This window comes from Alternaria arbusti (genome assembly GCF_024043155.1).
Source record: "Alternaria arbusti strain BMP 1465 chromosome Unknown scaffold_16, whole genome shotgun sequence".
NCBI classification, from domain to species: domain Eukaryota; kingdom Fungi; phylum Ascomycota; class Dothideomycetes; order Pleosporales; family Pleosporaceae; genus Alternaria; species Alternaria arbusti.
The window spans coordinates 531,853-550,324 of NW_026249956.1; the positions used below are offsets into that span (position 1 = coordinate 531,853).

At 49.5% G+C, this 18,472-nt stretch overlaps 5 protein-coding genes across 5 annotated transcripts; 3 read left to right on the forward strand and 2 right to left on the reverse strand.

Annotated features, from left to right (window-relative positions):
- Window positions 1-379: 379 nt before the first annotated feature.
- Window positions 380-1,640, reverse strand: J4E86_009310 (uncharacterized protein; the record flags this gene model as incomplete). The annotated part of the gene is made up of 4 exons (XM_051449816.1): window positions 380-447; window positions 500-1,231; window positions 1,280-1,537; window positions 1,586-1,640. The coding sequence occupies 4 exons, from the start codon at window positions 1,638-1,640 to the stop codon at window positions 380-382; spliced, it is 1,113 nt and encodes a 370-aa protein (XP_051299153.1).
- Window positions 1,641-1,947: 307 nt separating this feature from the next.
- Window positions 1,948-4,108, reverse strand: J4E86_009311 (uncharacterized protein; the record flags this gene model as incomplete). The annotated part of the gene is made up of 10 exons (XM_051449817.1): window positions 1,948-2,276; window positions 2,326-2,533; window positions 2,589-2,610; window positions 2,669-2,956; window positions 3,008-3,109; window positions 3,159-3,193; window positions 3,281-3,377; window positions 3,434-3,542; window positions 3,590-3,782; window positions 3,839-4,108. 10 exons carry the CDS (start codon window positions 4,106-4,108, stop codon window positions 1,948-1,950), a joined length of 1,653 nt encoding a protein of 550 aa, XP_051299154.1.
- A 1,468-nt stretch (window positions 4,109-5,576) lies between these two features.
- J4E86_009312 (uncharacterized protein) lies at window positions 5,577-9,187 on the forward strand (the record flags this gene model as incomplete). The annotated part of the gene is made up of 3 exons (XM_051449818.1): window positions 5,577-5,651; window positions 6,153-6,956; window positions 7,004-9,187. The coding sequence occupies 3 exons, from the start codon at window positions 5,577-5,579 to the stop codon at window positions 9,185-9,187; spliced, it is 3,063 nt and encodes a 1,020-aa protein (XP_051299155.1).
- An 875-nt stretch (window positions 9,188-10,062) lies between these two features.
- J4E86_009313 (uncharacterized protein) lies at window positions 10,063-14,532 on the forward strand (the record flags this gene model as incomplete). Its single annotated transcript, XM_051449819.1, has 5 exons — window positions 10,063-10,832; window positions 10,883-11,481; window positions 11,533-13,775; window positions 13,840-14,025; window positions 14,080-14,532. 5 exons carry the CDS (start codon window positions 10,063-10,065, stop codon window positions 14,530-14,532), a joined length of 4,251 nt encoding a protein of 1,416 aa, XP_051299156.1.
- A 451-nt stretch (window positions 14,533-14,983) lies between these two features.
- On the forward strand, window positions 14,984-16,057 carry J4E86_009314 (uncharacterized protein; the record flags this gene model as incomplete). Its single annotated transcript, XM_051449820.1, has 1 exon — window positions 14,984-16,057. The coding sequence occupies one exon, from the start codon at window positions 14,984-14,986 to the stop codon at window positions 16,055-16,057; it is 1,074 nt and encodes a 357-aa protein (XP_051299157.1).
- Between the last annotated feature and the right edge of the window lie 2,415 nt (window positions 16,058-18,472).

Genomic DNA, 18,472 nt, shown 5'->3' on the forward strand with positions numbered 1-18,472 from the left:
AGAGACTGGAGTCCTCATTTTTCGTCTGCCACTAGCGTGTGCCGTAGCCGAGGACTAGCGCGCCAAGACCAATGCTGAAGTGCTCCGGTGCCCCATCTCAAGCGAGGGGAACTCAACATCTTAGAGCCCAGGCGCCTACTTTCACGTCAAATTCTCTGTTCGGTTTGTTTTATCATGGGATGAAAGATGCAAATTTGAAATCCTTGCGTCAATGTAGGATTCAGGGTGTGGCCATGCGCTACTCATCGCGGATCAGAACAACACCATGGAGTTTCTCACATCACGATCAACGAGCACTTAGTCACCAGACCGTCTCTAGACTCCGGATGTGTGCAATTGATTATTTTCTTGCATCTGAGTTGTATCCCGGTTCTCAACCCTAAGCATACCCCTTCAGCACCGCCGCCTCTGCGTTCAATATCGATGACCCCGCCGCTCCAATGACAGCTGCAACTAGTTAGCATTCGCCCAACCCCTCGCAATCGCAAGTCAAACTTACTGTTGTGGCTCAATGCAACGAACTTGAGATCGAAGATACCCGCCTCATCCTCTCTTATCCTACCCACGCTAACCGCGTACCCCCTATCCGTCTCCCTGTCCAGCCTTGGTTGTGGCCTATCTGGCTCCTCCATAACCACAATCGCCTTCGCGGGCGCAGACGGGCAACCCAGCTTCTGTGCATCAGACACGTACTCGCGCATTGCCTGCTTGACCTCTTCCGCGCTCGGTGGCGGGCGACGTTGAAAGCGTAGCGACACACATGCAGTGTGGCCATCGAGTACTGGCACGCGGTTGCATGCTGCGGATACCTTCATGGGCTGATCCACGAATCCTGTGACGTCGTCGTTGACGCTACCCAGGATCTTCGATGCTTCCGTCTCAAGCTTATCTTCCTCGCCCGATATGAAAGGCACGACGTTGTCGATGATGTCCATGCTGCTGACACCGGGGTACCCAGCGCCCGACACGGCCTGCATTGTGACGACGGAGACTTGGTCGATGGGACCGAACTTGGCTTGTAGCGCTGCGAAGGGTATGACGAGACCGATGACTGCGCAGTTGGAGTTGCAGACGAGGAAACCCTTCTCCAGCTTGTGGTGTTGCCGTTGGTGCTTGATGACGTCGAGATGGGGGAGGTTTACAGTGGGTACGACGAGCGGCACGAGAGGGTCGCGGCGGTAGTTCTTTGCGTTGGAGAAGACGGCGAGTTCGGACTTGAGGAAGGCCATCTCTGTTATGTGTCAGTATTTGCAATCGCAACCTGGAGTGAACTGCGTACCAACGTCTCCAGCAACATCGCTGTCGAGACCAGAGAAGACCATGTCACAGTCCTTGAACTCTTCAGGTGTGCACTTCTTCACCACCAGCTCTCCAATGCGCTCCGAGAAGGGCAGCGCCTGCTTCCACTTGACCGCATCTTTGTACTTCTTGCCGGCTGATCGCTCGGAGGCTCCAACGGCGTGTAGCTCGAAGTGTGGGTGTAGCGCAAGAAGAAGGATAAAGCGCTGGCCGACGGAGCCAGTCGCGCCGAGCACACCTGTAACGGAGTCAGTCGGCTATTTCCAACCAGAGATGATCTACTTACCGCACTTCTTCTTAGGGAAGTTTTTGCTCTGAGATGTAAACTTTTCAGCGTCCATTGTGGTGGTGGTTGGTATTGCAAGATTGAGTCAATCGAGTTCACAAAGTTCTGGTCAGGTATGACGCGGGGGTGGGGTGGAAAACGCGACACCAGCCGATCACGGAGGTCTTGAACGCGCTCATTTGCCGACTGTCTTGCCCCGAACAATGCTTTTTCATTACCAGACCAGAACAACACTAAACGGTGAGGCGGTACGAAATCTATATATGCCCCTCGAAGATGCACCGCGTAATCAGGCGTCCCCTAAATGCATGTTCGTAGAAGAGCTCCAGACAACAGTAGATGCGCCATCTCGACATGCACTTCTACGCCTGAGCGTCCATGATCTTTCCCGGGTTCATCAGCCAGTACGGATCCAATGCGCCCTTGATGCTTCTCATCACGTTGATTGTATCGAGACCAAGTTCCTTCTGCAATGATTCCTTCTTGCCCAGCCCAATGCCGTGCTCACCGGTACATGTGCCGTCCATCTCCAGCGCACGGTCGACCATGTCATGAACGCACTTTTCGACAGCCGCTCGCTCTTTGGGATCTTTGCTGTTGTACATAATGCTTTCGTGGAAGTTGCCGTCTCCGATATGACCTAGGATGCTGGCGAAGAGGCCGAGGTCATCCATTTCCTTCTTGGAGATTTCTATCGTCAAGTTAGCGACTCGTCAAAACATTGTATTCGCTTAGCGTACCTATGATGTCTGGTAGCCTGGAGATAGGCACGGCGACGTCTGTTGACCAAACTTCGTCGCCCTCGCGACGGAGCGCCAGCATGCTCCATAGAGACTCCTTGCGCGCAGACCACAACGTCTTCTGCTCCTCGGCGCTGACGGCGAATTCGAAGTCCCCACTCTTGTGTTTCCTGGAAATGGATTTGACCAGCTCAATGTTCTCCTGTACCTATATGCAGTCAGTTCCACTCTAGGTAATTGCAGGACACGTAGGGCTGACGTACCCCTGCTTTGGTTCCCGAAAATCTGTTTGAGGCTCTTAGCTCGTGCTTTCACATGTCAAATGGATATTCTCGAAACTTACTTGAAGAACATGGTCGGCAATTCTTTCCACTTTTTGGTCGTTGATCCGGCTTTGTTGATTACACCCATCTGCACGTCATCCATTATCTCCATCGCAGCCACCGGCACTCCGGCGCGCAACACCTTGGAAGCTGCGGCAGCGGCATCCCGTATCGTGGGAAAGGTGACGACTGCGACGCTGGTCTCTTGTGGTACTACTGCGAGTTTTAAAGTGATCTCAGTCACGATACCCAGGGTGCCTTCGGAGCCAACGAAGAGGTTGGTAAGATTGTAACCGGCCGATGACTTCCTGAAAATAGTCAGTCTATCGCACATTCCGACACGGAAACAATTTGCATACCTGGGCCTTCTTCTGGTCTTGATGATCGTGCCATCGGCAAGGACTACAGTCAGATTGATGACCCAATCCTTCATCGTGCCATATCGCACTGCGTTGGTGCCACTAGGAGGGTCAGCTGTTGGACCACGTCACTGACCATCATAGACCTTACCTGCAGCTCGTACCCACCATACCTCCAATTCGGGCCTGCCACGCCCGTTAGAATGAATTCGGAGTTCCGCATCGGGGTTTCCGAGGGTTGATTGCAAAGTTGTGTAACACATGACAACGTACCGATGGGCCAGGGTCGACTGGGAAAAATAACCCCGAGTCTTTGATCTGATCATTGAGACTCATCCATGGGACAGAAGGCTGAACCACTACGTCCATACTACGCATCACTGTCAGCGTCGCCAGTCTTGCATGCTAAACGTATAATTAACTCACTCATCTTCGTGCAAGGCCAGGATCTGATCCATGAACGAGAAGTCAATGCTCATGCCACCGAATGGAGCCGAGAAGTTGGCCTCCAAACTTGATCCCCCAGAATATGGGACTGCACGCTGTCAACACTCATCTCTCCATGCGTCTTGTTGAACGTACTCATCGGTATCTTGTACTTGTAGCAGACCTTGGCGATCGTAGCACATTCTTCAGTCGACTTCGGATACGCCACCGCAACGGGAAGTTGGTCGATGTTGATAGACGACCATTCCGAATATCCGTGTCGATGCAAATCCTCGTCGTCGGTACTAATGGTGTCTTCCCCAAGAACATCCCTGAGCTCTAAAATGGCCTATACTAGACTAAGTGACTGATCGATGCGAAAGGATTGTGTAATCGCAAACTTACCCTCTCCATCTCGTATTTGTTCGCATATTGGGGCCCTGATGACTTCTTCCATGGCATCTGAATTCTGTGCGGTTCGTCATTGGCGCCGTAGAAGTATGTAGTTGTTCCGGTAACTGCAGAAAATAGCAAGACCCGTCCTGAGTTCCAAAATGGTCTTTGAAGTTGCTCGGCTTTGAAGGTCTGCTCGCGTCCAGTGCGTGCTCGAGCGCCACCTCGCTTGAAGATGGGTGAGGTTATTTGCCTCAGTCGCGCCGCTGGCTGGCGGAACATGACGAAATCGACAACGAAAAAGGGAAAATGGAGTTGCAATCAGTTGTTGGGATGCTGGGAAGAGCTATAAGTGGAATCCACTTTCGCTGACTATGGGTCAGGGCGCATTTGGCGAACTAGTATGACAGAAGAGTGGAGGAGAAGATGGTTGCAAGGCTGGCCTACGCATTTTGTGGATCTAGAAGCCGAACGGCAAGCACAGTAAGAGCGGGGAGAGGTTATTTCAGTCTAAACGCAGTTGGCGCGATAGTTCTTTCGGGTATCGCTTTGAGCGTCGTTGGCCAGCGCACAGGTAAAGTCGCAATACACGTCCTAAAAGTCGTGGGATGGACCAGTGATAGCGTGGGAGGCTGACGAGATTCCCGATTTTCTGTATCAAATTTTTCGGCTCACGCATCAAATGAAGTCGTGCATGATCACCTGCAAGGGGCTTGGACACACGCAAGGTAATTGCGGGGAAGACCAGGGCAACGACAAGCAAATGTGTTGGTTCGAGACGCATCGTGGCGACAGGTGACGCTGAATGACATTCCGAGCGAGATGCCGTCGCGTGACGAGGCGTTCGCTAGGGCCCCGAGCGGCTGCAGACAAGGACCGAAGATGTGGATCTGGAACTCTGCGGACGACCATGATACGCTGCTGCCATGTATGTTTTCTTTTCGAGAGCGAGACAAGTGGCAGAAGAGGCGCCTGTCAGGGACAATCTTCTACCTCTATGTCTGATGCCCATGGCTGAGGCTCAAAAACAGAAGCTTGGGAGGCTTGGGGAGAAGCTGAGCGGCAGACTTGCCCTTGGCGATTGGACGACGGTGATACCATTACCTCACGAAACTTGCTCCTCTCGTCTGTGCAGCTCAGATGCTGGCTGACAATCGAGCGAGTGGGGGAAGAAGCTGCACATGAGCGTTTGCCGTACCCCACGCGCGATCTTCAGGCGTCTGCTTGTCGGTGAAGCCAGAAAGCCGGAGGAGGCCGGTGGATGCCGCGGTAGCGGCTACAGTTCCAGGCAGACGACTACTCCCATATAGTACTGAAGCGGGATACCGTATACGGCTCCCATGAGCAATGTAATAGAACGCCATTAAGCTCGAGACTGCGAAGGAACTGCCAAAAGCAAAGACGACGCGTAGAGTCTATTACCACCAATGAGAGGTAACGTGTGAGCGGAGAATAGAAAGAGCCCCGCAATGCCTGCGGGCTAGCAATGCTGCGCCCAGCAGCTGTACGATCTATAGATGGCTGACGTCAACAGGCAAACATGTGGAGTGCGAGCAGGAGCAGGGAGTGGAGTGTGAGATGTTGGCGCAGGATGCATGGTCGCGTGCATTGATTCCAATGGGGAAGTCGGCGATCCCGGCACGTCTTTTCGGCCGTCGCCAGAGGAACGCGACAGCAAACAAGTTCGCGTCACAAATCCACGCATAACGAACATTCGGCCCAACTCCGAACATAACTCGATCCAGCAGACATGGCGGATATCGGCGCAGAGTTGACGTCGGAACTGACAAGGATCATCGAGTGTCCATACCCCCCTTCGCTATCCGTACGTATTTGCCCCTCATCTTCCCCAACTCCAATGCATCCTCATGTCGTGCCACTAGCCAACTCCCGTATTTGAGCACATGACTCGCTGCATGAGCATCCCATCGTTGATGAGATGAGCTGACGCGAGATCCCACAGAACCTTTCCGATCTTTTGGCGCGCGTCGACGTACCGACTATCCGATCATGCGTCCAAGACCGGTCACCTTGCGCGGTGAGGAAACTAGGCAGGATTGTCCACGATGCACTGTCCCTGAACGCATACACGCTTCGTGTGCTGCACCTATTGTGTAAGCAGTTGACCGGTCTCCGCTTGATAGTAGAAACGCAATCAAACTGACTACGTGTTCTCAGGTCATGCGCCAGAATTTCGAGATGAGCTACTGGTCTTGGAGCCGTCCTTACTCCCTTCTCTGTTGAAGAGGGCAAATTCATCAAAGTCCGAATTCGAACATGTGAGTACGATAATTGTAAGGTACATCACTTACTAACAATGATCTAGCTTGCCGAGCTATGCGTGCTTCTTCTTTCTCGCCCACTGCCCGAGGCAATACCATTACCCGCCGTAGCACAAAACTTCTTTCTTAATGTCTTCGAAAACGCCACACAGCAACCAAACTACGAGACCCTGAAGTCAGTGTACCGTATGCTCAACGGTGCATGTCGTCGACTTTACAGCCTTCTTCCCAGAGATCTGAGGCAGCGGTTCGACACGGAGTTGTGCAATATTCTCAGGTCCCCCAAAGTCGCCGATTCCTCTTTATTGTTCCTATGGGCAGAAGGCATAGTGCTCATCACCGAACATCCCGAGGGAGTCGACGGACTGCCAAATCTGCCTACTGACGAGGAGCCGACATCCACCGAAAGGCTAAGACAACATTGGGCAACACCTTCAGGCCAAAAGCTGTTCGGCTCGACAAGCTACTTATACAAGACTATTGAGCTCACTTGTCTGAACGTAGTGTGGATTCTTCGAGGCGGAATCAAGGAAAATGAAGCAATCGAAGGCCTACGTATTGCCTCCAGGGCTATGCAGTTCATTGGCCAAGACGTGAAGGACAATTGGCCTCAAGTTCAGAAGAAGTATGCCATGCTGTACGAAAAGTGCGCCTCCAAAATCCAAAACTCCAATGCGAGTCTATCCGTCCAATTAGAGGCCCTCTCATTCTTTGGCATACTTTCAAGTTCTCAGAGCTTGCCGCAAGGTATCGTCGCACGCTACGAGTCATGTATATTGGGAGCCCCTCGCGTGGCAGAGCCTCAAGGCTTTGCCGAGCTTCTTGCAGTCTCACTGCCAATCTACGCAGTAAGCAATTCATTCTGTGGTACTGGCTGATTCATTAACCAGGGCAGGTGCAGATGCAGGAAAGCACCGTCGTGGCACTCTTATCAGGCATTTTATCAGCATGTGCTTCGCAGCCTGACTCCCGCGAAACTTCCAACTCCATCGACACTATCGATGAGCTGGCCACAGCCGCGATGGCGACTGCTGCTTTACGAAACACTGTGCTGCGCGCACTGTCATCGAGGGGCTTGCAAGAGAAAATGCAGAACCTCATTCGTGCTGGTGTGACGAAAGAAGGCCCCGGCTGCTGTACACATGCTGCATTATTCCGTCGGCAATTGATCGCTGCCACAATCGCTTCATTACTCACCATTGTTCTTATGGCGCAACCGGGAGAGTCGACGATACCGCACACCCTCGTGGCTGCGCTTATCAAGAAACAGCGAGACCTTCCCCCCGCGCTAGATACTTGCTCACACTCGTCGAAAAGCCCCACGCAGCCTTCGATCTCCCTCTTCCAAGAAGCGAGCACGCAGTACACGGGCCAACATCTCCAGGATTGGCGCAAACGCCTCGAATTGGAGCTACAAAGCCAGAACAAACATCAGCGAGATGCCGTTGTGCGCTCTATGGCACAAATATGCAGTGATCTCGAGACACGTTGCAATACAGTCGAAGAGCCGCTAAGGGTGGAGACAGAGAAGTCCGTCAAACTCCAGGAACAGGTCGCTCACCTACACGAAAAGATCTCCCTTCTCAATGAGCAGAACGATTTCCTACACAAGGATAGAGAAGAATCTGTGGAATACGTGGAGGGTTTGGAGAAGGAATTGCAGGACTCCATAGACGAGCAGAAGCGTCTGGAGCAAGAGAAGTCCGACTTGTTGGAAGAGAAGGGTCGAACGTACCTCAAGGTACAAGAACTAGAGACCTCCCTGGAAGCCTCTAAGCGGAATGCGTCCGAGGCTTTGGAGGCCGCTCACGAAAGGTCTAGCGCAAAAGAGCATGAACTCTGCTCGACGATAAGCCAGTACGAGGAGGACAAGCGCGTCCGCGATGAACAATTTGAGGAGCTGCACAGTACCATGAAACAGCTAAGAGCATCTCAAATGCAGCACGAGAGTGACTATCGCAGCCTCACTATACAGTTTGAGGAGCAGCGGAGACGCGGCTGTGAAGCAGAGGACGCACTTGAACGGGAGCGGGCGAACGCTGCCCGCCAAGCCGACGAGATCGCACAACTCGAGACGCAAGCGTCAGAATACAGGCAAGACTTGGAAGGGAAGGAAGCGGAACTGGAGGATGCCATTCGACAGCTTCATATCGCGCAGACCAGTTACGAGGAGTTCAAAGAGTCATCGGCTGAAACGATGAGAGAGCTCGCGGTGAAGCAGGCTAACGAACTGGAGGCTATCACCACGAAGGCTGAAGAGCGATGCGAGACGCTCGAATCGCGGCTGCTAGATGCTCAGCGCAACGCTCAAGAGGAACAACATAATCACGCGAAGACGCATAACAATCTTCAGCGTCTCCAAGCATCAATACCACCACTAGAAGCGAGGATCCAAGAGCTCGAGGAGTTTTGCAGAGAGCAAGAAGAAGAACTCGAAGAATTCAGGACGGCTCGCAAGATGATGGCGATGCATCTGCTGCCCGCTCGGCCAGCCTCTCGGACCTACAAGGAGATTGCTCAGCCCCAAACAGTAAGAGAGCCGCGAACTCATCGACGACGTAAATCAGCCATCAACACCCAAGAGGATGTTTCAGTCGCCACGGCGAATGCCCAAGCATTACCTAGCAGAGCTCTGGGAAACTCTACAAATGCGTCCTTCGCCTCATCAGCCGATTCGAATTCGTCCCAGGGAAACGGGCCAGCACCAAAGCGCGCCAAACCAAGGCCAGCTTTCAAGGTGCCAACGATGCAAACGCCACATAACCAGAAGCCCAACATTGCACCCACGTCGCTCTCACACTCACATCAGCTGTCGCCGACTAAGCGTTCAGTCCTGAGACCAGTCTCGCCGAACCGCCGCCACACGACTGTCGGGTTCACATTGCCAGGTGGCGAGGAAGAAGACGCTGCAACTGAGATTGAGTCAGTGAGGAAACGTAGAGGCAGCCTTCAAGACATTGAGCAAGTCGATTTTGACATCGACGATGATTTCACGACTGGCACCCCACTTACCCCGGGCTTTATGTCTGGCACTGGCCGGATTCCGGACGAAGGCGACGAGACCATGACTGAGTTGTGAGTACAAAAGCATGATTTACGATGGCATTTTGGGGAGGATAGGATAGCTGCCGTTTGTTTCATATCGGGCGTACGAAGGCTTTGCGCATTTGGTACGGGTACTTGCATGCATTGCGCAGGGGGCATTTGATGACTTTGAAGATACCCAATGGCGTATTCTCACTTCGTGTCTTGAATCTACCTTTACCTGCTGTTGATCTTACCGTATGCCTAGTGTTCTTCTATTTCCTGGACTTGCCGTCCTCTCAATCTCTCTACTTGACGTCTTCTTTGCTCTCTGTGTCTCACGGCTACCTGCATCTCTCAAGCGTCTCTTAGTCGACCGTCGTCACATCAGCCATAATTTCCATCTTCTTACGCTGCTCTCCGTTTGCACCTTCCCATCTTAGCACATGCACGCATTCGAGTAAGAGCAGACCCCGCGCCTTCCTCACACGATCAGTCCTCCTCCACTTTCCATCTACGTCCCTGCATCTGCAGGCTTCCACACCTATCTCTTTCTTCTAGAACTTGTTCTCGGCCGCTTCGAGGTCCAGCTGGCAGATTCTCAGCCCGACGTGAGCACACAAAACATCAGGCACGCGTGTCGCGACTCGCTCCTGCCGAATCCAGAGCGCCTCTAGGCAAACGGCTGTTTGACTGCCCAAATCGAGCAAACAAAATTCTCCATCCTCCATCCTTCCATTCCAATCACCCCACACAGGTACGGCCAGCACATCCAAGCAGAGCCTCTGGTCAGCCGCTTCGGCACCGCTACATTGCCCTTTCCTGAAGCAGCGGTCACCTCCGATTAGCCAGCCGTCCCCGCGCCACCACCGCTACCCTATCGTCATTCCCCAAGGATTGGCGTGAGGGCAAGTACGTTCACAAACAAACATGGACCGCTACCTTCATGACCCAGATCCCATGGGCTCAACGACTCCTGCTTTCAACACCAGCACCCCCACATCATCACGATCGTACACGCTGAACCGAGAACCAGTTCAGCACAGTAAGCAGAAATCTGAGACCAGCTCCAATAGTGAGAAATCCTTCGGCAGCCGCAACATGCATCGCGGTAATCAACGCGGTGGTCGTGGCGAAAATCGTGGTGGTAGAGGTGGCAACCGCACATACTCTGGCAGTTCCGGTAGCTCTAACGGCCAGTACAACCCCAACCGACCAACTCTCAAGCCCGCTTCGGCATCTCAGTCCTCTCAAGCTCCACGTACTCTCATGACAACTATGGAGCAGGTCCCAGCCCGCGTAGACCCACCAGTTACCCCGGTCAAACAGCTCTCCTCTTTCGACTTGAACGGCAACAGCATCAACGAGACCTACATCGCGAGAGCTAGTACCACTCCAACACCATCTCCGGCAAGATCACCAATGATAAGCCCACCACGACAGGCCACTCAAGCGTCTCCTCGATATGGAGGTAATCGCCCGCGCTTCAACTCAGCTGGTCAGCGTAGTCCACAGAGGCCAATTGTGAGGAATCAAACTCAGCATTGGGCCCATTACCAGGAACTGAAGCTCAGGTTATCGGGCTTACCCAAGAGCTGCTGGACGAAAGAGGTGTATCAAGTAATGGCGTCGTTTGGTTCTGTCATCAGGATCGAGATGGTCTCTGGCACCCGAGACTACTCCGCTTACGTGGTGTTTCGGTGAGTATTACTTCCGTCGATAGATGTCTGCTCTAACATTTTCCTTGCAGACCTCCCCCAGTGAAGACCATTCCTCATCAAAACCTTCGTATCGGCGGTGCTCTCGTAAGGCTTGAGATACTCCCTTCACAAGTCAAGACCGTTCCGAGCCCAGCCAATCCCGCCAAATCATACTACGAGATCAATGTCCTACCTGTACATGGGCTCGACTTCGGCGTCAACGTGGCAGACAAGACCATGATTGCGATGCATACCTTGCGTTCACCGGGCATCATCTACATGACGCTGAACCTGATGCGCAAAGAGCTCGACATTCAGTTCTCAGTCGATGTCGATAGCCAGATGCGCAAGTTTCGCTTTGCGTTGCCAATTGCCCTGCTCTCTCGTATATACAAGACCATCGACAAAGTCACTGGTCAGCCGACTTTGATCATTCCGTTCAGCTCACCCCCGCAGTTCTACATGCAGCGAAGTGAGGGTCAGCATCTGGAGGACGGAAGACAATGCAGTACATTCTCTAGGAAAGAGAGAGCTTGGAATGCCTGGGACACTTGGTTCCGGGCAACCGATATCATTAACAACGCCGTCAAGAGCAAGTTCCAAGGCTTGCCGTTGATGAACCATAAGGATACCGCCATAATCGACATTGGTAAGTGGCCTGTACCTTCATCAAACATCGCTCGACTAATAGATTCATTAGGACGATGGACGAGTTATCGCATGATCTTCGACGCGACAGTGATGACTGGGCCCAAGTTTAAGGACTTCAGCGATGCTCTCGCCGATCATGGCGTCGCAATTGAGGACCTTGACGAGTATACGATCCAAGAAATGGTTCCGTCGCCTCTATGGTCACTGCTACAAGAAGAGATATCTGGCACACATCCACATCTTGAGTCGACACCCTCAAAGGGCTCGGTCTTCGAAGATCTCTTCGCTGGCCAGTTTCATCTAAGCTTTCCCGTCCGGTACCAACTCGAGGCGTGTCTATCGAACGGCTATTTGAAGGAACACAACATCACGAGCGACTTCTTAGAGAAGCTCACAGCGATGGAACCTCGCCGCGCCATCTACATCCTAGAGAAAGTCGTCGACAAACAGCACGTCTACTACGATCCGATGGAAATATTCGGCATTCGGGTCAAGGACCTTGCGAGGAAAATTCCTAGCTACTGCATCCTTCAACGATTGGTGGTAATCACCCCAACCATGATGCATGTAGCATCGCCTAACATGGAGACCTCTAACAGGATCATCCGCAAGCACGCCGCTGATGGCGATCGTTTTATCCGAGTCAAGTTCTCCGACGAGAAGACAGAAGGTCAACTGCGCAATATGCCCAACGGAAGGGCTGAAGCTGCATTCGACAGGGTACGTCGGGCCATGAAGTATGGCATCGTCGTCGCCGGAAGATACTATGAGTTCTTAGCATTTGGCAACTCACAGTTTCGCGAGCATGGGGCATACTTCTACGCACCTACTTCCTCCAAGTCCGCCGATGACATCCGCCTCTCACTGGGCAACTTCGATCACATCAAGACCGTCGCCAAATTCGGTGCTCGTCTCGGTCAATGCTTCTCAACCACTCGCGCGATGCGGGACAACGTTAAAGTTATAACAATACCCGACATCATACGTAACAACTATACTTTCACAGACGGCGTCGGTAAGATCTCACTCTTCCTGGCCCAGATGGCTGCCCAGGAACTCGGGCTTGCCCGCGCGTTCGACGACCCGCCGTCTCTATATCAATTTCGCCTCGGTGGCTGCAAGGGGGTGCTTGCCCTGGATACAAAGATCACTGGTCCTGAGGTTCATATAAGGCCCAGCCAGATGAAATTCGTGGCACCCTACACTGGTCTGGAGATAATACGATCTTCCTCGCTTGCGACACCGTTCTTCAACCGTCAGATTATCGTGGTCTTGTCATACCTTGGCGTACCCGATTCTGTGGTAATCAGGAAGCAACAAGAGATGATCAATGACTACGAGACCGCAATGGTAGACGATGGCGTTGCCTTGCAGAAGCTCCGAAAGCACATCGACATGAACCAGACTACGTTGACCATCGCAGGAATGGTCCTCGATGGATTCATGAAGTCTCAAGATCCGTTTGTCATGTCTCTCCTCAAGCTTTGGAGGGCTTGCACCATCAAGAACCTCAAGGAGAAGGCTCGGATAGCCATCGATGACGGCGCATTCGTACTCGGCTGCGTTGACGAAACAGCAACACTTCAAGGCCATATGAACGACCTCCAGCTCGATGCTACGAATGAGGAGAAGCTTGCCACACTCCCCGAGATCTTCCTGCAAGTCGATGATACGAGCAGGAAAGGACACTACAAAATCATCCAAGGATTGTGTGTCCTGGCGCGAAACCCATCACTTCACCCGGGAGATCTTCGAGTCGTTCGCGCAGTAGATGTACCGGGATTACATCATCTCAAAAATGTCGTGGTGCTGCCACAGAACGGGGATAGAGACCTCGCCAACATGTGCTCTGGTGGCGATCTTGACGGGGACGATTATATGGTGCTATGGGATCCAGATCTCATACCCCAAAACGTCAATATGCCTGCCATGGATTTCACAGCCGAAAAGCCGATTGAGACCAACGATCCCATTACGGCCGCCCACATTGGCGAGTTCTTCGTCAGCTATATGAAGAATGATACCCTTGGCCAGATTGCGCACGCCCATCTAGCCAATGCTGATCTCCAAGCCGATGGGGTCAACGACGACAAGTGCCTTGCTTTGGCGGAGTTGCACTCCAAAGCCGTCGACTTCCCCAAGAGCGGGTTGCCAGCCGAGATGGCGCGGGAACTGAGACCGCATAAGTACCCACATTTCATGGAGAAGAAGCATCTCCCAGAGAACAAGATCTATCATTCGAAGAAAGTATTAGGTATCCTTTACGACCAAGTGCAGCTAGTCGACTTCAAGGTAAGTCTTGACCGCACGAGATGCATGTGAGACATACACTGACTTAGTATCTTCATTTTTGTAGCCTCAATGGGAAAACCCATTCGATAAGCGCGTCCTGGATGCCTTTGAGCTCGGCGACGAAGTTTTGGCGAAAGCTGCGGAAATCAAGACTTCATACGATGAGTCCTTGCGGCGCCTGATGGCCAAGCATGGCATCCAGACAGAGTTCGAGGCCTGGTCTGTATTCGTCATAGTGCATAACCATGAAGTAAGTCCTGATTGTTCGAGATCCGTGACACATACTGACTTCGCACCCTTGCAGAGCCGAGATTACAAATTCGCAGAAGAATTTGGAAGGACTATCGGTGCCTTCAAATCACAATCCAAGGATGAATGCCGAACTGCTGCAGAAGACAACCTGGAGAAGTTTGTCGCCGCGATGTATGTGGTGACTGCGAGAGAGATGGAGACTGCATTGGCCGAGTGCCGTACGATAAAGACAGTTGGTGGTAGGGACGTTCCGGTGCGACCTATGGAACCGGAGCACATGCCCTTGATCTCATTCCCGTGGCTCTTCCCAAACGAATTGGGAAAAATTGCGACCGGCGGCGCGACCACCCGACAGCTAGACGTCCAGCAGAACATCCCAACCCGACCCAAGAAGCACCCTGGATCTTCCACGCTGGCAGAAGTCGATACAGAGATTGGTATTGTTGAGACCGAAGCAGGTATCACGCGTTATGGGGAGTTGCTGGACTTGGATTTTAGCCTCTAAGGAAGGACAGAGTGGCGGAGGAGGCATGAGGATGATAAGGAGTACGAGTAGGAAGCTTTCAGGAAAAGTTGAGCTTAAAGACTACAATGGTAGTTTTGATGGCAAAGCGAAGTCAACAGCGGGCCGGGGAGGATACGGCGTGGGCCAAAGGTGCAGAAAAGTACGGCGGGTGTTTCTGGCTGGCGGCGTTCATGGCTGACCTTGCGACGGACTGGCTTTGGGGTTCGTGTTATGTCTGAAGGGCGTGCGGGAGTTGTTCACCATGAAGGTAGAGAAAACCATAAAACCAAAGAAAAAAGTAGAAAATAGAGAGAAGAAAACTTACACGCACCTCTTGACATGGGTGATGTCTCTTTTTCTATAAAAACACGCTATGACGATGACAATGGCGGGTATCGATAAGCTGCACACTACGCGCAACTCATAATTTCCACTTGGTGTCCGCGTCACGATGCCACCCTCGACGCGTATCCCAGCGCTCCTTCAACCCTACGTCCAACTACCGCACGACTCGATCCTCCTGCTCACGAGCACCCTCGGCGCGAGCGCGAACTGGCTGCTCATCCGCTTCCTCTGCAATGAGCTGAGCACACAGGATGGCGGGGACGAGGGGCACAACGTCGTCCTCGTCTCTTGGATGAGAGAATACGACTTCTGGAAGCAGGAGGCGCGAAAAGGCGCAGCGCTTGATCTGGACAAGCTGAGGAAAGAGGGACGCTTTGCCTTTGTTGATGGACTGGGTGCTGGTGGGAATGCGCCAGACAGTACAGCAGAGAGACCATCGCGAACCGATGCGCAAGCAACACCACGAGTCCCGGTATCGAATGCGACACCACAGAGAGGGCCACAGATATTGCCTGCGCGAGGACCGCCTGGACGGATAGTGCCTGCGAGAGGGCCACCTCCATCCGCCCCAGCGGCGGCGCCAGCTACATCACTAGCTACGACCATCGCGAACGGCCCGGCGAGTACAAACCAAAGCGTCCCCGGACACTATACGCTCAAGAGCCTCGAGATCGCAGACATCAAGTCTACTATCTCCAGCGCCATCTCCCCACTCGCTACATCCCCCGCCCGAAAGACGCTCATCATCTTCGACAACCCCGATCTCCTCCTCGCGCTCAACCCAGCCATCACACCCTCCCACTTCACCACCCTCATGCTGCAATTCCACACGCTACCGAACGTATCCCACATCCTCGCGCACCTACAAGCCGACAACCCACTCCTCAGCCTCTCCACACCTCCGCAGCCGCTCGAAGTGGCGCATCATAACTTGGTTGTCAAATGCGCACACATGAGCAGGAGGATACTAGGTGTCAGAGTATTAGACACTGGCGTCGCGAGGGATGTGAGCGGTGTGATACGCATCACTGAGCAGAGAAAGCAATGGTTTGATGTGGGCTTTGGCATTGAAGCTAACAAGGATGGCGACGACAGTGGGAGAGGCAAGGAGTTCTTGTATCAGGTCAAGAGCGACGGCAGCGTAAGGGTGTTCGAGCGTGGTGCTGGAGGAGAAGGCTGAGGTCTACATCTCAGGCTTGACGAGCAATTCGTGCATCTACACCCCTCGTTGACGCTGCAGGATCATCGCCTCTCTCCGCGGATGCAATGCGCAGGAAGGTGTATATATAGTCGTCTCGGCTACATAGCATGTTCCAAGCCAAGCAATGGAAAAGACCCACACATGATCAATTCTTATCATCAGCTGTCGAATACCTCAGGCTAACTCCTACGTTACTGCAACAGAACTACGCGAGCCTCGCAGAACGCCGCATCTTTGTAGAACAGAGAGGAGTGTACAATATATTAATATTCTATATAGAGAGAGGAACCCCTAGTATATATAGTAGAGAGGTAACGCTAGTAAGTAAATATATAGTAAATAGGTAGATTACGTGTATAGATACCTAACTAATAGCCTCTCTAGATTCTAACTTAGAATACACGCTATCTATATAATAAGAGATACCTAGAGTACTATAAATAGCATTAAACTTTATAAGGTCTAACGCTTTTATAAGTATATTAGCTAGATTTACCTTACTACTAATTTATATAATAGTAATATTACTATTACAAACGTATTTATAAAGAAAATAGTAATAAATATTAATATATTTACTACGTTAATAGAACTTAAGATTTTTTAATAGCTTAATAGCAGACTTATTATTAATATAGATAGAAATATTATTAAAATAAAGACCTATATATAAGTTATTAATAAATTCTTTAATCTATAATACTTCTTTAACTACTTTAGAGAGAGCTATATATTTAGCTTTATATATAGAAAAAGTAGTAACTTTCTAAATATCTAAAGACTATAACACTAGTCCTCTAGCAAGAGTAAAGATATATTCTATAGTAGAGTAATAAGTATTAAGATAACTAGCTTAGTTAGAGTTATAGTAGCTAAGTAGCTAGGTATTACTCTTATAATAGATAATACCTACGTTAATAGTACGCTATACGTATATATAAGCGCGCGTAAGAGCGTTAAGATAGGTCTAGTTAGAGTTAGTATTATACTAGCTATAAAGAGAAGTAGTATATATAAAGTTAATTTATATTATAGTAGAGAGGTAATTAAGTAAACTAAATTTCTAGAGATACTTCTTATAGAATTATACTCTAGTAATAGTATTCTTTTCTTAATAGAGCTTATCGCGATAGTCGCAAGAAGTCTGTATAGATAGAAGGTTATAGAAACTAAAATAGTCTAGTAGGCGTTAAATATACTTAGCTTAATAGATCTTAATAGTACTCTACGTATATTTAATATATATACTAAGGTAGAGAGCGTTAGAATTCTTAGATATAATAGTAAATATCTTAGATAGTTCTTTATAGAAATTATAGATAAGTATATAGCTAGTAGCGTATATATAAATATTATTAATATATATAAAGATAATAAATACTTTAGTAGTATAGATATAAATATATAAGTTAAAGAAAGATATATAAAACTCTATCTAAAGAAGTTATATAGTAAGTATATTATACTATATATAAGAGGCTTATATAAGACTATATAAGAACTTTATAAGTATCTAGACTTTGCCTAGAGCTAGTGTTATAGGCGAAGATAGTATAATGTAGAGTATTTTCTAGAGAGTAGCGTTTAGAAAGGTAATATAAATATTAGATTAGCTAGTAACCTAATTAAGTAGAGTATAGATTACAAGTAGAATGTAAATAGACGTAGACTATATAGTTAGAGAGAATATCTTATTATAGTCGCTAGAATATTAGTAGTCTCCGCAAATAATAACACGTGCTTTAAGTTTAGTAAGATTACTAGTAGAGGTAGATTTAGCTTTAAATATAATTTTTATTAGAAAGGCCTTAGCACTAGTAGAAAGAGTTACTATCTTATATACTCTCTTCTATAGAAGTAAGTTAAACTTAGCGTACGTTATAGTACGCTAGCTATCTATCTAGAGCGTAGTTATAGCTTTTTTATAATTCTATAGTATATAAATAAATATAGTAAAGATAGAAGGTATAGTAGCTATAGTAAGATTAAAATATAGGTTATTAAGGTTATTATTAAAGAGATAAGTACTAGGTAATAGATCTATAACTTATAGATATAAGTAATTAAGATTATTATCTAGCTAGTTATTATAGGCTAGTACACTAATACCTTATAAAGAGAGAGATAAGAAGTAGATAATATTATTATTAAGACTATTATAGATCTTAATATTATAGTTTAAAGAATATAAAAGATATAGAGTAGCTAAGAGATCTAAGTTAAGTAGGTTATTATTAAGAAGACTCTTATCTATATCTATAGAGTTATTAGTATTATTATTAAGCTTACTTCTCTAATAGAGATTAGTAGTATATCTATATTCTATATAGAATATATTATAGATAATAGTAAAGAGCTTAATATTATTATTAAGAGAATAAGTAGCTTTCTCTT